The 19,485-nt window shown below is 44.5% G+C and overlaps 2 protein-coding genes across 2 annotated transcripts in view; one reads left to right on the top strand and one right to left on the bottom strand.

The window, feature by feature from the left end:
- ankrd2 (ankyrin repeat domain 2 (stretch responsive muscle)) overlaps nt 1-311 on the top strand; it is a gene marked incomplete at both ends in the record, with an annotated part of 8,331 nt that extends 8,020 nt beyond the window's left edge. Inside the window, one exon of the mRNA XM_080528210.1 lies at nt 303-311. Within this exon, the coding sequence (XP_080384336.1) occupies nt 303-311 (9 nt within the window). The remainder of the gene's footprint in view (nt 1-302) is intronic.
- Nucleotides 312-3,889: 3,578 nt separating this feature from the next.
- On the bottom strand, nt 3,890-6,632 carry morn4 (MORN repeat containing 4; the record flags this gene model as incomplete). The annotated part of the gene is made up of 4 exons (XM_080539663.1): nt 3,890-4,038; nt 4,130-4,239; nt 4,542-4,656; nt 6,566-6,632. The coding sequence occupies 4 exons, from the start codon at nt 6,630-6,632 to the stop codon at nt 3,890-3,892; spliced, it is 441 nt and encodes a 146-aa protein (XP_080395789.1).
- Between the last annotated feature and the right edge of the window lie 12,853 nt (nt 6,633-19,485).

The following is a 19,485-nucleotide window of genomic DNA, read 5'->3' on the forward strand; positions in this document are numbered from 1 at the left end:
TGAAATCTTTAGCCTAGTTTTGATTAAAACAGCCCGACTCATCTGTGATTCATTTCCACAGAACCGTTGGGCTTGAAATGCCTTTGATGTTGGCTGTTTTAGATGTTATATGATCTACAGAATGTTTAACACTATGTTCTTGTTCAGTCATTATATGCAGTATACACTACATCAGATTCTACACGATAAGGCCTATGAATAGCTGACATATTCTAGAGGGTAAAGATAAGTCAACGCACACAGTAGCCTACTGTTGTGGTTGATGTTGTGTAAACACATGTACATTGTCTCTGTGTGTGGAGGATGGTTGAGATGCCTGGATTGTCCCCTGCTAAACTCAGGGATTTGGTAGGGGAGGCAGGGGGCATACTTTCCTGTTGTCATCGGTTGCTCAATCGTGCCTGAGGGAAATGCATTGCTGGCTCTTAGATAGAGCGATCAGCTGCTTGTTTGCTTGCTCATATACAATTTGGTTCATGTAGGCCACAGTATATGGTACATGTACATGTACGCTTGTTGGCTTTCTGTGTGTGCACTTGAAGTCAAATAAAATAAAGGCATATACCGCTAGCCCAATGTAATAACACCTGTTATTTTTTTTTATTGTTAAATAAACTTTAAAATCTATATTTTGGTTTCAGCATAGCCTATTATTCAGCATAGCCTATTACAGTTAAAGCTAAGCAGTGGAATCCTTGCGTTCACCCCTCCAATCATTTGATCAGAGATTACCTCTTGGAAGTGATGATGGAAGGAGCATTTTAGAATTGTAATATGACCCATGTCTGTGTGTGCTCTCTGGCACACGTTTACCTTACTGTGTGTTATGGGGCTACGTGTTTCCAACCACAAACTATTCATTTCTCTAACCAGTAGGAGGCAGAGGTATGTTGTTAATCAATGGGAACTGAGTGGTCAACATTCACAATGTGCCAACAAGAGGTTGAGCCTCTTCCAAATCAATGGCACATTGCATAATTGTAAAACGTCAAGTAGCTACACCACATGATGTCCCACTACTGTGCTCAGTCATAACATCAAGGTTCCACCATAGCTCTTACCCATACAGCTATAAACATTAATGGCCCTTACCTGTAGAGTTATAAACATTAATGTCATCAAGGTTCCACCATAGCCCCTACCGTTAGGGTTCGAAATATTAATGGCGCATTCCCCTAAATGAACTGTGATATGGGTAGCGCCATGTGGCCAGCTTTGTTTTTCTTCTGGAACTGAGCGGGGCTAAACCCAATGTTGGTGAATTACTTCCATGGCCCTGAAAGCCATTTATTGCCTGCCAATTCAGCTCTTGACATTCCCTGGCTATACCATACATGCAAACGCCCACTGACATAACGGAATCTTTCCATTTTCAGCGGGGTGTATGGATAATTGCAGCACATACAGAATGTTTAACACTATGTTCTTGTTCCGTCATTATATGAATTGAAAACATGCAGTATACACTACATCAGATTCTACATTATAAGGCCTATGAATAGCTGACATATAGCACATACTGCTCTCAAGAACACTGAGCTCAACTCACATTACCAGTTGACTGCAGTTACCATGGCAGTAAGAGTATTCTGGCAGGCAAGTCCAGCCCAGCACACCTTGCAGCACTTTTTAAAAAATTAAATAAAGATCTGAGGCTGTGAGGAGTAGCCTTGTGTAATGGTGTCTAAATATTGCTCATTGCCTGCTTCTGTAAAAGAGAATCCTAAAATGCTAATTCATTATTCAACCTCCACGTGTGATCAAGTTTACCAGCTCAAGCTTCGGTGACAGGTACATGTGTTTGTTATATATTCTTACTAAAATCATACAGTGATGAAATGCATTTATTTGAGATGATGTGCTATATGATGATGTGCTCAAAGCGCTTTGAGTTGCATTTCATGTCCGAAAGGCGCTATATAAATAAAGCTTTACTTACTTACTTACTTACTTACTTACTATGTGGCTTCATATAAGCTGTATTTCGAAATCACTATTGAAAAACCCATGTGCCTCTAATCCGCTTGTCAGGTAAATGTAATTAACGAATGTCATCTAGGATAGAACACCCAGATAATCAAACACGGCTCTCCTAGACAGCTATTGGCAGAGGAGGAGGAGTAGGGTTCTCATTCAATGAACCCTTTATGGTTCTACTAAAAGATGCTTTTTAAAACAATTATTATTATCTGATTATTGATTACTTTGTGGTAGAATCAGTGATCTGCTCACTGAGCAGTGTCTATAGGAGTGTCTATAGGAGATCCAGTAAAAGAGAGCATTTATTTTTCCTGAATCTACTGGAAACATATTGAAAAACAAAGAAAAGGAGATTGAAAAGAGACAAAGTCATGTGGTTGTCTTTGGTTAAGGCTCTAAATAGGCATCCCTCAAAAAAAAATCGGCCTTTAATTCTTTCAAAATGAAGTGCTACGGTACATTCCATTCATTTGGCTTAATAACCATGATTGACCATAATGTTTACTAAACATCTCCTCCCAGTAAAGTACACAAATGCATATTTTACCAATATTAATCCCCCTATGACAAATCATGAAAATGTGTATATACATATATATATATATATATATATATATATACACACAACTAATAACAAATTGTACAGCATGTTGACTGAAAATTCTAGGACAGGTCTCAAGAAACTTACATAAATCAGACCATCTGATAATCCTGTTCATTCACTAATGATTTAACATTGCATTTGTTAATACATGTTTATTTTGCAAGTATACACAGGAGCTGGAGTTCATTCAACCAATATCCTATGTTCAGTACACATTCTAGCATGACAGAAGTTCACTCTCTCCTCCCAAACAAAATGTCCTCTGGGAGAACTTTAGCTGGGGAAACAACTGGAGTCCTCTGAGTTATTGGAGCTGCATAACATCATAACACCAGCATGTATCTCTGTGTGAAGGCGGTCTCCAAACAGAGCTCTATATCTGACCCTCATTAGGGTGACAGTCCTCCTTCCTCCTGCTATTCATCCTCAGGCCAGAGGACAAGAGAGGAGGGAGGGAGAGGAGGATGGAAGAGGAGGAGGAGGAGGAGGAGGAGCAGATGAGAGCAAGAGTGGATGAGAGCAAGAGAAGATGCTATTGATTTCAAGCCTCCTCAAATCAAAAGGACACTCTTTTTTCCAACACTCTCCGTTAAGGCAAACGTGAAAACTGCGTTTTACCTACAATGTAGACGTGACAAGTATTAGGCTACTTTGAGCACTGAAGATAAATAGTTCAGATGTTACATTGTCTTTTAATTTAAATTCTACATTTCCATTATAAGTCGCTGTTGTTTATAGTGTTAGCAGGGACAGCCAGTAATTAGTAACCAATTACCTACATGTAGTGTTTTTTCACACTATCTTAAGTAAAAACAACATCTCCGTACTACAGACGGTCTATAATATAATTTAGGACTTTTCACAACAAGGGAAAAAGATGCCACTCTAACTCTACATTAGCGTTCATTATGTTAATACATTTTTAAATTGGTTTAAATTGGATCTTAAATTCCATTAGGTTTAAGAAGGCAAATTGCCTGGAACAATTAAACCAGATGCCTTTCAGGTACGTATATAAAGATGCAGAATGAGTGATAATTCCCACCTAGCAGCATTTGCTGATTCCATGCTCGAGTGGTGCTTTGTGTTTCATTGCAGTCACATAGCAGTACAGTAGAGCCAAAATGGGGTGTACTATAGAGCCATAAGGCTGTTGAGGGCACCAAGGCAGAGAGAGAGAGAGAGAGAAAGATGCAGACAGAGAGAGCTAGAGAGAGAGAGAGGTGCATAACCCTGTTGTCCATCCCTGAGGGCCGTTCAGAGGGTGTTGCACCCTGGCCGTGTCTACTAGCTGTGTTCCCAGGGTCATAGGGCCAGGCTGCGGGCGGTAGAGGCTGAGGCCTGCGCCCGCTGCACCACGCCCGGGCACTTCTCCCTCTTCTGCAGCTTGTGGTTCTCAAACAGACCCTCGTTACGCGGAGCGCCATGGGCGCCGTCTGGGAAGGTCAGCAGCCCTGCACACAGACATGAGCAACATGGAGGACATGACTGTGCACTGGGAAATACATTCATACGGGAAGCTTTCCTCTGGTATGCTGAACTCACCATATCCCTCCACACGTCCACTTTTGAATTCTCCTTCAAACTTCATTCCATCAAATCGACTGAACACTCCTATACCCTGGAACTTTCCTTGCGCGAACTCTCCCTCATACCTCGTAAAAATAACAACAAATCAGTTCAACAAGAAATCATACTACAGTATACAATATTTAAAAATCCTGCACAAAAAATCCATTTAAATCATATGCACAACATGTTCACAGAACAAATTTGCTTGATATCAATCAACACCTTAAGTGACCTTGAAGAAGTGGAGTGGAGCGCGCACACACACACACACACATACACACACACACACACACACACACACACACATACACACACACACACACGCACACACACACATACACACACACACACACACACACACACACACACACACATACACACACACCTTGATCCATCTGGGAAGAGCAGCAACCCAGACCCGTGGAACAGACCGTTCTCAAACTGGCCCGAGTAGCAGGTTCCATCAGAGAACTTCAGCTGGCCCACTCCATGCCTCCGACCTGAGGATATATTATGGAGCATAAAAAAGAAGTGGTTATCGCCTCTCAATCTCAAATCCTAACCTACCCTGGCCTAGACAGCTCTTGAGCTTTAGTGTCAGTAGTTCAGATTCAACCTGCAATATATGGTTCAGGGTTTTACTTTTTTTTGGTACTGTACAGTCCTTGGAGCATGACTCAGGACAGGAACACAACCCTGTATGTGCTATGGTTCAAGTACAGCATTCCTTCATTCCTTCTGACAGCTAAAGGGTTAGTGAATTAGGCGTCCCATCTGCCCGTTGTGGGACTTATGTCAGCCTAATCCAGCAGGTTTTCTAGCAGGGATTTCCACTTCAGGATCGCACTGCAGTAGAACAAGTGAGGAATGCATGTTCCTGCTGCCTACATGATCCATTACAGGGGCTTCACCTGTCAGCATGCTCTACACCCTCATTACACTGTTAGACAAACAGTAGGATAGAGGTTGCCCTTAGGCATGGAATCAGACCTAGAGTCAGTTTACACTCCCCGACTTTGGAACTAAATCATTAAGAGGAAAATCGAACTGACTTTGGATCAAATGACAACTTTTAACAAGAGATAATTGAGTCTATCTTAAAGCAAGGATAGTAGTTGGAATTAATATCTTTGTTGTTATAGGGTCTCTGATTTGCATAGGAATTAATTACACACCGTGTAGATTAGGATGTCACTACCAATGTCATAATCTTCTCTTGATCCTGACAAACTCATCAACAGAGACCCATAAAAACAAAGATATTAATTCCAAAATTACATGAACTATTATTCTTGCATTAAGATGGACTCAATTCAACTTATTGAGTGATTTGTTGACGACATTTTTGCATTTTAGCTCATTTTGAAAGTGTCATAGCAAAAGGTCTGAATACTTAGTATTTCTGTATTTCAATTTTAATGAATTTACTGACATTTCAAAAAACGTGTTTTCTCTTTATGGCAAATTATTTTAATTGAGTCTATAACACAACAACATGTGGAAAATGTAAGAAGGGCTCTGAATACTTTATGAAGGCACTGTTATTCCAATATTCTCTCGTGAATATTCTTCTATAGGCAAGTGATCCTTCATGTACAGTGGTTGACCTTTGTTTTCTCAAGACAGGTTGGACAGAGTCCAAAGTCTAATCCCAGAGGTTTGACATAGTCCCTACAGGTCAATCCGGTTTGATTGGGGCATGGGTTGCCAATGCTAGCTAATTAGGATTTAGCTAATCAGGCCCAGTTTTTGTGTCAGTCAATGGTGCTAATACTGTGTGTGTGTGTGTGTGTGTGTGTGTGTGTGTGTGTGTGTGTGTGTGTGTGTGTGTGTGTGTGTGTGTGTGTGTGTATGTGTGTGTGTGGGGGGAGGGGATCATTTAAGTGAGTAAAGATCCTTTTGGAGATGAGGAAAATATTATATGCATTGTGTTGGTGCATGATCAGCATTGATGTGAACAAACCCAGCCTATACCTAAACTAAACCAGAACGATTGGAGGATCCAACAAAGAGGTTTGTTGACAAAGTGCTATGCATTAACCAAACCCCATCCCCCTCACAGGTGTTTGTTCATCCAAGCTTATCCCTAATTGCTAATAGCCCTACAATGCTGATTAAAGACATGAGGGGGGGGGACAGGATACGGTTTAGAGGTGCTAGTGATTTGTAATGAAGATCGACTTTTGACTGGAATATTTCAACTCTCAGTGGACGATAACAGTACAGAATAAAATAGCCCTTATTTCTGATGAATGCACACTGGGGTGATGTCTGACGAGATCAGAGATGAGGGAATCATTAAAACCCTATATATAAATATACTGTACATTATACAAGCCTACAGACTGTAGCCTACATGATGTTGATCACGAATGTGTATAAAAAGAGGAGAGAGGGGACATATCTTGCCTTCTTTCCACTCCCCCTGGTACTCCTCTCCACTGGCATAGGTGAAAGACCCCCTGGTCAGAGTCATGTCTCCCCTGCACACACACAAATATAATAATTTGTAGTAGGCCTATATATGTAGTATATCAAGCAATATAAATGCATGTTTCCGGACACCTCAGTAGGAATGCAAAGGGTTAGCAAAACAGACAAAGGGAATGAGAACATTTGAAAGAGAATCCAGGAATATTCAGATAAACTTACAACATTATATATATATATATATATATATATGTGTGTGTGTGTGTGTGTGTGTGTGTGTGTGTGTGTGTGTGTGTGTGTGTGTGTGTGTGTTTCCTTGCAGGCCTACACTTGAATGTAAGACAATGCCACTCATGTAGGCTAATTCAAGCTGCAGCCGCCTTGGTGATGTCATCAATTATTCAAGTGTTTTTGTCTGTAATCTAAATGAAAAGAGTGACACTTCTTTACCTATAGCTATTCCGACCAGTGAAAGGCCCGAATCCCCCACGATCGCAGATCTCCCTTTAATAAAATGTTGCCAAAAGTGTCTGGAATATCATGTCGCCGGTATATCGCGTTTACATTCCTACAGACAGTAGACTACAGTAGGCAGTACAGTCACTGAGACCATTGGGACACAACACCGAGACGAAATGAATCGTTGACAGCCCTACACACCAAAGTCACATAAGCAATAGGTTTACCTGTCCGCTACGTTTGCTGTCTGGAGAGCATTGGAATCCGTAACAATCGCTATTAATAGTGAATCGATTTGGAGAGAAATAAAAGGAGCGGTATACAGCGGAGGACCGTTCAGCTCTCTTACGTTCCTGGCGCAGCATCATCACCCTGACGGCTATGGAAGCATATAGTAGACTAAATTCAAATGCTAATGCAATATGAGATTGCAATTGCATGTTCCACTTTTGCATGCATTCTTTCAGACAATATTCAAATTCAAATGCAATTCACCGAATTGCATAGAGAGTTTGAATTTTGTCAGCTACAAAGCGGATGTGTTTACTAGAACATGTAAATGCAATTGCGAATCACATTGTTGCATTACAATTTGAATATTGACTCAAATAACGCAGGCAAAAGTGGCAAATGAATATGCTATTTTGGGATTGCAAAGTCATTTGCACATTAGAATGAACTTTAGAATTTTGTCAGCTACAAAGCAGCGCATGACTTTGTCTAATGGCTTTGCATTATAATTTTTATATTGACAGCGAATGTGCACATCGGGTACATGAAAATGAAAATGCAAATCATTAGAATTGCATTTGAATATGAATATTGTCTGAAAGAATGCATGCAAAAGTGGAGAGCATCCTCACCTACTGCATCTGCATCTGGTTCTCCAGCTGCACAGCCGCAGAGAGGAATGCGCTACAGAGAGTCGTGAGATCGGCCCAGAAGATCACCGGCGCCCCCCTCCCCTCTCTGGAAGAGCTGTACAACACACGCTGCCTCAGGAAGGCCTCCAAGATCTCCAGAGACCCATCCCACCCTGGGTACGAACACTTTGCTCGGCTGCCCTCGAACAGGCGGTTCAGGACCATGTTCGCAAGGACAAACAGACTGAAGCTCAGCTTCTACCCCAGGGCCATTCAGGCCCTGAACACAGCAAAGACCTAGGTTCTAGGCCCTGGACAATCTAGACAAATTGATGGCAGCTACTAGATTGAAATCAAGTGTAATACTGAAACACAAATGTGTACATTTCAAACCTGCAAACTGCGACACTTTAAATGACCATTTAAACGACCATTCCTTACCAGAGAGGCGGCGCAACTCTTGACCCAGGCACTGGTCATCTCCCGCCTGGATTACTGCAATGTACTCCTGGCTGGGCTCCCCGCTTCAGCCATTAGACCCCTGCAGCTCATCCAGAATGCTGCTGCCCAGCTGGTATTCAACCTCCCCAAATACTCGCATGTCACACCTCTCCTTCGCACCCTGCACTGGCTCCCGATAGCAGCTCGCATCAGATTCAAGACCCTGGTGCTTGCATACCAGGCAGCTAAATGGACAGCCCCTGCCTACCTGAAGGAAATGGTAACCCCCCAAACCCCTGCCCGCTCACTCCGTTCCTCCACCTCGGCTGGCCGACTGGCCCCACCTCCTCTACACAGCAGTCGGGCTGCCCGATCACGTCTCTTCACAACACTGGCTCCCCGCTGGTGGAATGAGCTCCCCACGGCTGTCAGAACGGCAGAGTCACTACCCATCTTCCGTCGTAGACTGAAGACCCATCTCTTCAGGTTACATCTTAACTGCTCCTCCTGAGACATCTTCTGACCCTCACCACTACGTCTCCTAAAGACACCAGCTTTCCCCTCTACTGTGTCCATAAGAACTTCTATTGCCCCCCTTGTACTGTTTCTCAGTTTCTCCAGTAATATATATATTTTTATTTTTTTTAGTAGAAGGCGATAATAGGGAGAAGGTTTTTCCTTCTATCAGTGGCCCCGGGCACGAGCTAGAGTACTCTTCCTGCAACGAATAGTGGACTGCTGATTCACATGCTTATGTAACGATGGTCAAACAGCCAAACTTCTTTCAATCAATTCTTTTATTTGACCTGCAGAGAAGACATATAGAACACAATTCTTCTCTGGTCTGCTTGTGAATCCATTAAGATGGCGGCCATGTTCTGGCACCACCGCAAGTACGGCAACAAGAGAAGGACAAAAGAACGTGCAGACCTGCAGTACACCCAAACTCCAAAGGGGGGCTCCAACAACAACCAGGGCTGCTCAAAGCACGGCGAAACTCATCTACATTCACCACAACTAAACATACATTCCCAACTCTGTTACACCCACCTCCCCTGAATTTCGCCAACCTTGAGCAGCAACTATACATTTAAATACTACTTTTTACTTTTTACACTATTACATAGGGCCGCCAAAGGACAGGACAGCCAACTTGAAAAGTATCCTATAAGGATGAAGTGGAAAGAGAGGTAAACTATCTCTCCAACCAACTACTGGCGGTAGGATGCGTTCTACACCCCACAAGACCCTTTTTTCACTGTGTATTACTAGCCTTCAAGAGGCCACAACCTCTTATGAAACAATCAGAATAACGAACAAACCTATATGTCATAGGATGTCAGTCTGCACAGTGTATACATGCACTGAACTGAGCTTCGGCTTATCTAACTGTGGGAAGCCTGGAACACTGACCTGCAAACAGCTCGAATGTTTGACTTAGTGTCTTGGATAATGTCTTGTCCTGACATAGTATAAATCAATCTGTCAACTGGTTTGATAAGGCGACCAAACTTGGACTTGACCTGTGTGACTGTACTAGGATGTTCACACTGTGTGACAGAAGCTAAAGTGTCAGTACGCTGTGTGTCACTAGCATCATCTGTCTGATTTGTGTTACCAGAAACATCAGTACAATCATCAGCGCTAACCACAAATCTAGAATCAGAGTTAATGGACTGATCTACCATTTGCTCCTCAGCCATCTGCTCGGGGACCCTCTGAGGGGCAAACGAGACTGAAGACACTACAGTGTTAGTAGCCTCTGTCCGTGAGTGGTCAGGGAATGGTAACTGGGTGACCCACTCCAGGGTTCTTCCCTTGGGATCCTTGGGCTCTGGAACAGTCAAGGGAACATCCCTCTCCCGAACAGCTCTTCCCCCATACTCCATGTCTTCAACCTCCCCTCCCTCACTCCCAGGACAGGAATCCACTCTCTCCGACTCGAACGCGGTTCCTCTACTCACTTCCCCAGGCAAGGAATCCTGTTCCACTTCCGACACGGACATGTCACTTGGCTCATTTGATGTATGAACAGCAGACAGGGATGAAACTGGGTCAGAGATCACACTCGTATCATACACCGGCAGAAAGTTCACCAACAACAATAGATTACGGTGGACTACCTTCTCTCGTCCAGTGACAGTGTCTTGTATCCTATATGTGTGAGTCTCAGAGTTCCTATCCACCACAGTGTATACAGTAGACTCCCAACGATCAGCCACCTTTCTCTTTCCTCTCTCTCTCTTGTTCGCCAACAGCACACGGTCTCCGACGTCAATGGTGGGCCCTTTTACTCGTCTGTTGTAGAGCTCTGTGTGACGGTGCTGTTCTTTTATGACATGTTCCTGGGCTATGACCATAGCTTCTCTCAGATCCTTCGTGAGAGACATCACATACTTGTCGTAGCTGACCACAGCTGGATCATTCAGGACTGTCCGGAAGAGTATATCGACAGGGAGACGAGGAGTACGCCCGAACATCAGATAGAAAGGTGCATAGCCAGTTGACTCATGCGCTGTGCTATTGTACATGAACGTCAGAGTTTGCAAACGCCTCGGCCAGTTGATTTTTGCCTCTGGTTCAAGCGCTCGGATCATGTTACCGAGAGTTCTATTGAAACGTTCCACACTACCGTTACCCATCGGGTGATACGGGGTTGTGTGCGACTTTCTGACACCGGAGACTCTGAGCAGCTCACTCACTAGTTGACTCTCGAAGCTAGCTCCCTGGTCGCTATGGATACGTTCTGGGAACCCAAAGACGCAGAAGAACTTGTCCCATAGAACTCTTGCCACCTGTTTGGCTGACTGATCTTTGCAGGGGAATGCCTGGGCCATTCTTGTAAAATGGTCAGTAACAACTAACACATCAACTGACTTGTTCCTTGAGTCCTCCGCTGACCAGAAATCAATGCAAACCAGCTGAAGTGGCCTGGTTGATGTGATACTCTGCAAAGGCGCCCTCGCAGCAGGTTCAACAGTCTTACTGACAATACACCGCTGGCAGTTACGGACGTAGTCTCTTACGTCTCTGTCGAGGTTGAGCCAGAAGAACCTCTGTCTGGCCAAGCCAAGACTCCTGAACTGACCTTGATGGCCGGCATGGTCATGAACACCTCTCAGAACTTCAACTTTCTTAGACTCAGGGACCACATACTGGCGGCGTTTTGACTTCACGACTTGGTCCCTCGAGACTCTGTAGAGTACCCCATTGCTCACAACAAGTTTCTCCCAGTGCTTCAGGTACCTCATGACTGTGACTGATTCCTTATCTCTCTCTCTCCTGGAGGGTCTCCGATGTCTCTCCACATAGTACAAGACTCGAGAGAGAGTCCTGTCTCTGAGCTGTTCATCCCGAAGTTCCTTCTCACTGTAAGCAGGAAGTGAGTCCTGACCACCTGGGACTAACTGAGGCAAATGGTGCAAGACTGCTACAGCGCGCGTTCTTGCTCCGACCTCCCACAGATCGTCATATGACTGTAGAACAACAGACACTTCATCCATCTCCATAGACTGAGCGTGGACATGCAGAGGTGATGGGACACTTTGAGCGTAACTCTCTGCCTGGCGTGGAGTGTCACCACTATCATTGGACGACCGGAAGGCGTCCTGTACAGAAGCACTCGACACAACCTGGACTTCGGAGAGGAGATTCTTGTAGGGCTCTTCAAGTAATCTGTGACTGACTCTCTGCTTAACGAAAGGCACACGACTCAAGGCATCAGCGACAACATTCTGTGGGCCTGGCACGTACTTGATGTCGAAGTTATAGCTCGCTAACTTAGCCACCCATCGTTGCTCGCAGCAGTCCAGCTTGGGCTTCGTCATGATATGAGTCAATGGATTATTGTCCGTCCAAACAGTGAAATCATGCCCCTTCAACCAATGGCTGAACTTGTCACAGACACTCCACTTCAAGGCTAGGAATTCCAACCGATGGGCTGGGTAGTTTCTCTGAGACTGAGAGAGGGACTTGCTGGCGAATGCGATTGGCCTCGCTCGGTCTTCACCCTCTTGGATCTGCGACAGGACAGCACCGATGCCATCAAGGGACGCGTCCGTTGACAGCATGAAGGGACGGCTAAAGTCAGGGTGAGCCAGGACAGCCGTCTCAACCAGCGCCGTTTTCAGCTTCTGGAAAGCCTGCTCCGTTTCGGGGGTCCAGTCAGTAACATTCAACTTCCTGCTTTGTGACCTTTGTTTGGACTGTTTCACCTTCCCTTTTCTCTTCTGGCCCGTCAACAGAGAGAAGAGAGGCTTTGCAATAGCGGAGAAGCTAGGCACAAAGTGCTGGTAATAATTGATCATCCCCAAGAAAGATCTGATTCGTTTCTGTGAGGGGGTTACACCGTCCGCTTCCATCAGGTCAGCACTTGTCATCTTTGCGATGCTCTCAACTTTGCTGGGATCAGTCAACACACCGTTGTCATTAATTATGTGGCCGAGGAATTTGACGGATTTCCGGAGAAAAAAACACTTCTTGGGGGCCAATTTGAGGTTATGACCACGCAGTCTACTGAACACCATCTCCAAGCGTTCCAGAGCTGTCCTCTCATCAGGGGCATACACCAATAAATCATCCAGATAAACCAGTAAGCTCAGATAGTTCTGGTCTCCGAAAATGCTAGTCATCATACGCATGAAGCTCCCAGGACTATTACAGAGGCCCTGCGGGAGGCGATTATACTCATACAAGCCCATAGGTGTTGTAAAGGCAGAGTACTTTCTGTCATCCTCGTGTAGTGGCATGTTATAAAACCCTGAGGTTAGATCCATAGTACTAAACAAGGAGTTACCTCCAAGTGCAGCTAAGCAGTCGGCCTGGTGAGGGAGAGGGTGAGCATCCTTCAGGGTCCTCTTGTTCAGCCAGCGAAAGTCTGTACAGATACGGAGATCTCCGTTCTTTTTCCATACAAGAACCAACGGAGATGCATATTCACTGGTTGACTTCCTGATTATATCTTTCTCCTCCATCTCACTCAGTACTTGGCGCAACTTCTGATACTGACTGGGGGGCACTCGTCTGAATGGGAGCCGGAATGGCCTGTGATCTGAGAGGTGAATGCGATGTATGAAGCCCTTTGCCTCTCCACAATCCAGGTGATGGCGTGAGAAGATGTCCTTGTAGCGCACAACCAGGTCAGCCATCTTGCTTCTACACTGTTCAGACACATCACAGGAGTGTATGTCGAGCCCACTCAATCCCATGTACTTCAGTTCCTCATCAACAGTGCGGGCCGCATTTTCACTGGACGGGGTTACTTGACAGCAACTGAGTAGTGGGACCTCAGCAGGTCCGGTCTCATCCATGTCCTCGAGCGCAATGCAGGAGAAGACGTCGGCCAATTTAGCATTGCGTCTTACCAAGACGGGCCTGTCGAACGAGTTGATCAGCTTCAATGGAACCCATCCGTCTCCCCACAAAGGAGTAACAACTCTGGCCACCAGAACCCCTCTTGGAGCTGAGCGACACGATGTGGGCTCTGTCATCACAGCGCTACCAGGAGACACAATAGTGGACTTGGGTAGCTTGCCCCACATCAGGTACTCCCGACCAGGCTCAAGACACACGGCTGAGTTGCACCTGACTGTGCCTATCTTGTCAGGTATGACGTCACCTCGCCAACGGTTCAGACCAGCGAGCATCGAGAGAAACTGTTCAGATTCTGGATCGCCAGCAGGACAGGGCGTAGACACAGCCTTCCAGTAGCCATCACATTGCTTATACTGCCGGAGGATATATTTAATAACATTGGTGCCTAGTATCAACTCATCATGCTGGCCTTCAACTACCAGAGTGGGAACCATAATCCTACAGCCATACACCTCCATTTCCACGTTGAAAGCTGACTCAGGCTTGACACGGCGACCACCACAGCCAACAAGCACCACATTTGAACTGAACTGGTTATGCTCTGTAGCAACTCCAACCTCTCTAAGCTTTCCCTCTGCCGTCTTACTCATTGTACAAGCCATAGACCCACTGTCTAGCATAGCATTTAGAGTCACTGTATTACCAACTGTCACAGGTGTGTAGAAAAGGCTGTCACTACCACTAATTGTATGCGTATTCTGATAAACAATATCTTCAGAGTTATCACTTGAGCTTTTGAGAGCTATATACACTGTCTCAGCACTAGATTCGTCCTCACAATGGGAGTTTACTTGGCGACCTATACTTTCTCCCTCTGAATACAGGCCACCTAGTTTCCCTGAGGCTGAGGTGCTCGGGACGACCTGGTGGGACACTCAACTTTTGTGTGACCTGGGGCTAAACAGACAAAGCACAGCCTCTCTGACATGCAGTGTGAGATGGTAGTGTGTCTACTGTCATCACAGACTCGGCAGGCCTTCTCACGGGCGCCACCCTGGTATCTTCCGCCACGAGGAGCACTGTCACGCTGCTGCACTTTCCCCATCATCTGCTCCAGCCTCTCCATAATGCGAGCAAGAATCCTGTCTTCAGATTGCTGAGTGTTCTGGGCCACAGCAGTCGCGGAGGAGGGGCACGGAAGCTGGCCTAAAGCATGGTCCTGGGAAGGAATGAGGGTAGAAGGCAGACACTGTGTGTGGTACACTGGACTATGGGCAGGAGCAGGGGGGTACTGGGTGGAACACTGCTCAGACACAGACTGAATCGAAGGCTCTGGATGAGACTGCACAGTGTGGAGGGCGGTGGCATGGCTCTTCAATGGCACAGAACTACCGGTCCTGCCAGAGGCTCTCAGCTCTCTCTGGTAATTATCAATCTTCAACTGTATGTCTCGTGAGCTCCACTCCTCAATAGCCTTGCATTCCAGAATACGGGATAGTCCAGAGTCCGGGCAATGCCTGACAAACATCCGTGCTACCTCTTCACCTATGTTCTCCATCCTCCTACCTTGTCTGCGAAGGCCCTCACCAGCTACATCAGCTGCTTTGTTGATCCTCAACCAGTAGTCTACAGGGTTCTCATTGGGTCTGGGTAGAGTGGCATAGAAATCTGACAACGGGAGGCATGATGACACATCACTGAAGTACTTGAGAAGGATATCATAGATGAGATCAGGGTTCTGCTTCACATCAAGTGTCTGATCGCTACGCAAACCAACCCTCACGACATCCTTTGCCTTACCCATCAGCCTTGCCAGTATCTCCTCAGCCTGTTCATGCATTGGACATTTCTGCTTTCTCAGATAAGCTTTAGACATGTCAATCCAGTCCTGGACTGAACACTTATCAGAACTATCACCTCGGAACATTGGTGGTTCCCTGTCTGATTTTACATTCACAGTAACGCGCGGAACCTCCTGTCTAACAACATTAGGATCAGTTACAGGATCTGGAGGCGATGTGCAGTTGAGGTGTGCACTGCTCATACTACTTGAGTGAACTACACCAGCTGAAATTAACTTGGTTACAATGGACTCGCCAATCTGAGCACCTAGCTGACCCATCATGTCTGAAAGGTGATGAAGAGCTTCAGTGTCATTAACACTGGGTGTGGATGTGGGAGGAGCCTCCCCTGTAAACTGTCCGACAGCAGCACAACCTGGGTCCTGACCTGACCCTGTGCCTCTACCACTGTCAGTAAACAACTGGGAACACCCCACCTCCCTACTATTGACAGCACTGTCAATGTCAATGTCACTGTCACTGTCAATGTCTATGACAGCACTGTCTGCTCTGCTCTGACATGCCCCCCATGCACCCCTCCCCATAGGCAACACTGGACTGGCAAAAATCTCATCATTAAAACCTGGCCTCTGAGCCATAGTGGTACAGACTTGCGTTGTGTAATATTACTGAATGAAAAAAATAATAATAATAATAATGTTTAAAAAAAAATATAAAGTTACAGCAGGACATAAAAACCAAAACAATCAAAGCACTTTTTAAACTGATATAATCACAGACCTCAGACTGAATGACCATTTACTATAATACTCTGACCACACTTGATCTATCACACTAAGACCTGGCATCCACGCAGCATCCACGGAGATCGGCGTTCAGCTGATCTTGAGATCGACGTGTCACGGCACCAGTGTAACGATGGTCAAACAGCCAAACTTCTTTCAATCAATTCTTTTATTTGACCTGCAGAGAAGACATATAGAACACAATTCTTCTCTGGTCTGCTTGTGAATCCATTAAGATGGCGGCCATGTTCTGGCACCACCGCAAGTACGGCAACAAGAGAAGGACAAAAGAACGTGCAGACCTGCAGTACACCCAAACTCCAAAGGGGGGCTCCAACAACAACCAGGGCTGCTCAAAGCACGGCGAAACTCATCTACATTCACCACAACTAAACATACATTCCCAACTCTGTTACACTTAGTATTCAAATATATTGATTGTAAGTCGCTTTGGAATAAGGCGTCTGCTAAATGCCAAAAATGTAAATGTAAATGTAAATGAATGTGCAATAACACTATGTGCAATATGACAACCCTAGGGTACATAAGGTTCAGATAATAGGAAATGTTAGAATAGGTATAGCATAGCATAGAGTACAGCACAGTGTTTTATTTGTATAGTATAGTATAGTGGATAGTGTACATAGCCTTTATTTATGTAAACCAGCTCCTTTCCCTTCTTGTTTTTTAGTTTTTTTTTCCTAGCACCAGGGGAGCCCCCCCTCCCAAATTTCGTTGTTTGGTACCTGTACTATATCAATAAAGACCATTCATTCATTCATTCATTCATTCATTCATTCATTCATTCATTCATTCAACATGCAATTGCAATCTCATTGCATTGGCATTTGAATTATGTCAGCTATATGCTTCCATACACCCTGACGGCCAAGCTGTTTCATTGCATGGCTGTCGCCGCCGCTCATTTATACCCTATTCTGATTGGCCTGATGTGTGTGTTCCAGCACAGAGACAGAAGACACGTTTCTAAGCGGGCAGCTAAAGGAATTCTAGTTTATTAAAATGTTTTTTTTCTTGTTCTTTGGTAATCAGTGTAGGCTAGGGGCTACCTCCAAATGTTCGCATTATCATTCCTTTAGGGCAACCCATGAAATGTCTGACTTCGTATTTTCTTCCGTCATATTTTCTGAAATCCACTCAACTGTTCCAACACAATAAGCTAAACAATTGTAACTGCTTTAATATTGTGTAAAATAAACCTATCACTGCAGGTTGTTGAATGGAATTGGTTAATACATGTTTGTTCTCTCCCCCCCCCCCTTTTTTTTTTACCTCACCTGCACACTTTTTAACGCTTTTATTCTCAACTGTTTCTTGTCTTTTTGTGCAAAAAGGAAAGAAAGTGGATTGGACGCACAGGTCATTTACACAATCAACATCTAGCTATTTGGTGATTTTATAAGTAGCCTATTTTAATCTGCCTTACCTGTGCAGGACATTGCACAGGATATTCAGCCATTTTAAGGGAGGTTCCAGGAATGAAAATATTCAAAGTGACCATGCAAACAGGGTGTAACCGTAGGCAACGACAGGTGTACACTATATGAAATGGAGCATGTCTTCTCGACAGTCAACGAGTCTTTGAGAGTAGTTGCTTCTGTAAAGAGTCCAGGTGCTTGCAAGATGGGGATAATAGTTGTCTTGATTTGTTAAACATTTGCTCTGCAGGAGAGTCGCAAGATCGAGGCTCACACAGTTTTTAGAGCAAGGCGCAATGAAGCCCCAGAGCCATTTCTCACAGGCTGCATAGAACAGCAAGTGCCTTCATTGAGGCACCTTTCATGACCAGTCATGAATGTTTTCTTGACATGTGTATCTGAATCAGGAAAAACCCTATGTGCTGTGATCAGGGGCGCCGCTAAGGGGGGGGGGTAAATTAGGACGATTCTAATAGCCCAGCACTGACAGGGGCCCAAGAGAATCTTTTTAAAAATATATTATATTTATAATAATATTATTATTATTATCATAAGGAAGTTAATGTAGCCGACTTATAATTCTATGTATTAAAAAAAGTTACAAAAGAAACAAACTGGAGTTTTGTTTCTCTATGTTTGACAAAATTAAGCCTTATTATTTACCCCTCTATTTATTCATTGCATGGTTCAGTCCACCGCGGGCGAGAGGAACGTTACCGCGAATAGTCTGACAAGGATGGGGGTGATGTGGTCATGGTGGGCAACGACAAAGTCAGGTAAGGGTCTCAAAAGAGAAAAGTAAAAGTAAAGAACGAGGAGAGTGACAAAAAAGGGCGACAGCTAGTCACAAAGTAAAAAAAAAAAAAAAAGAAGTATTCATTCACTGACCTTCTTTTGGGGTCCATAACATGTAGGCTACCTAGCCAACATTGTGTGGTTTAGCTCTAGCTAATCACTGCGTGGATGACCTAGTTAGCTCGCTACAGCTAATTAACATTAACTTCAAGTAAAGTTAACTTACAGTGCACTGTCAGTATCATTTCAGTTAAATGTATGAGATGAGGGCAATTTTGGTCCAAATATAGGTTATTAGAGCTCAGTGAATTCAGCAGCTATGCACTCTTGCTATAGCTAGCTAGCTTGCTAACTAGTATAAGGTTACATGCTAAGGACCCCAATTGAAATAAGCCAGTGGCTTTCTTGGGTTTTTATCCTGTTAGTTGACCTTGTATGTAATATGTACTTTCATGTACCTACTGCTGCAAATCTTCTAATAAAGTTTTCAATCAATCAATCAAAAACGTCATGCACAGATGCAGCCTCCCAGTTGAAGGAGAAGGAGGTGAGCAGTAGGAGTTTGGGGTTAACAAACAGATTTTGAATATTTTAATGTATGCTGCATTACCATGCAAGCATTGAATACAACTTTAGCTAATATTCATATTTAGTTAATAGTTCTTCCAGTAATTGCAATAACATTGACCACTGGCATCTTAATATTATTGTTAGCTAGCTAGATAACATTTAAGTTAGCTAATCTGGTGTAATGTATGTATTACTACAGTACAGATCTGATCATCTGGTGAACCAGTGACTGCTGTGAAAGTGCAGCTGGCAACAAGGGAAAGACCTTGCGACAGCATGGAAAGACAGCTGACAGGAGGGAATAGACCCCAACGGGGCCGCCATGGGCTAGCTACCCGTGGCGGCGGGATCCAGCACGAACAGTGTATGGGTCCCACCCAAACTTGGCTACGAAAAATACTAAGAAGAAAATACCCCCTGAGCCTGCGAGAG

The sequence above is a fragment of the Nansenia antarctica genome, assembly GCF_963989245.1.
Source record: "Nansenia antarctica genome assembly, chromosome: 1".
In the NCBI taxonomy this organism is placed as follows: Eukaryota; Metazoa; Chordata; class Actinopteri; order Argentiniformes; family Microstomatidae; genus Nansenia; species Nansenia antarctica.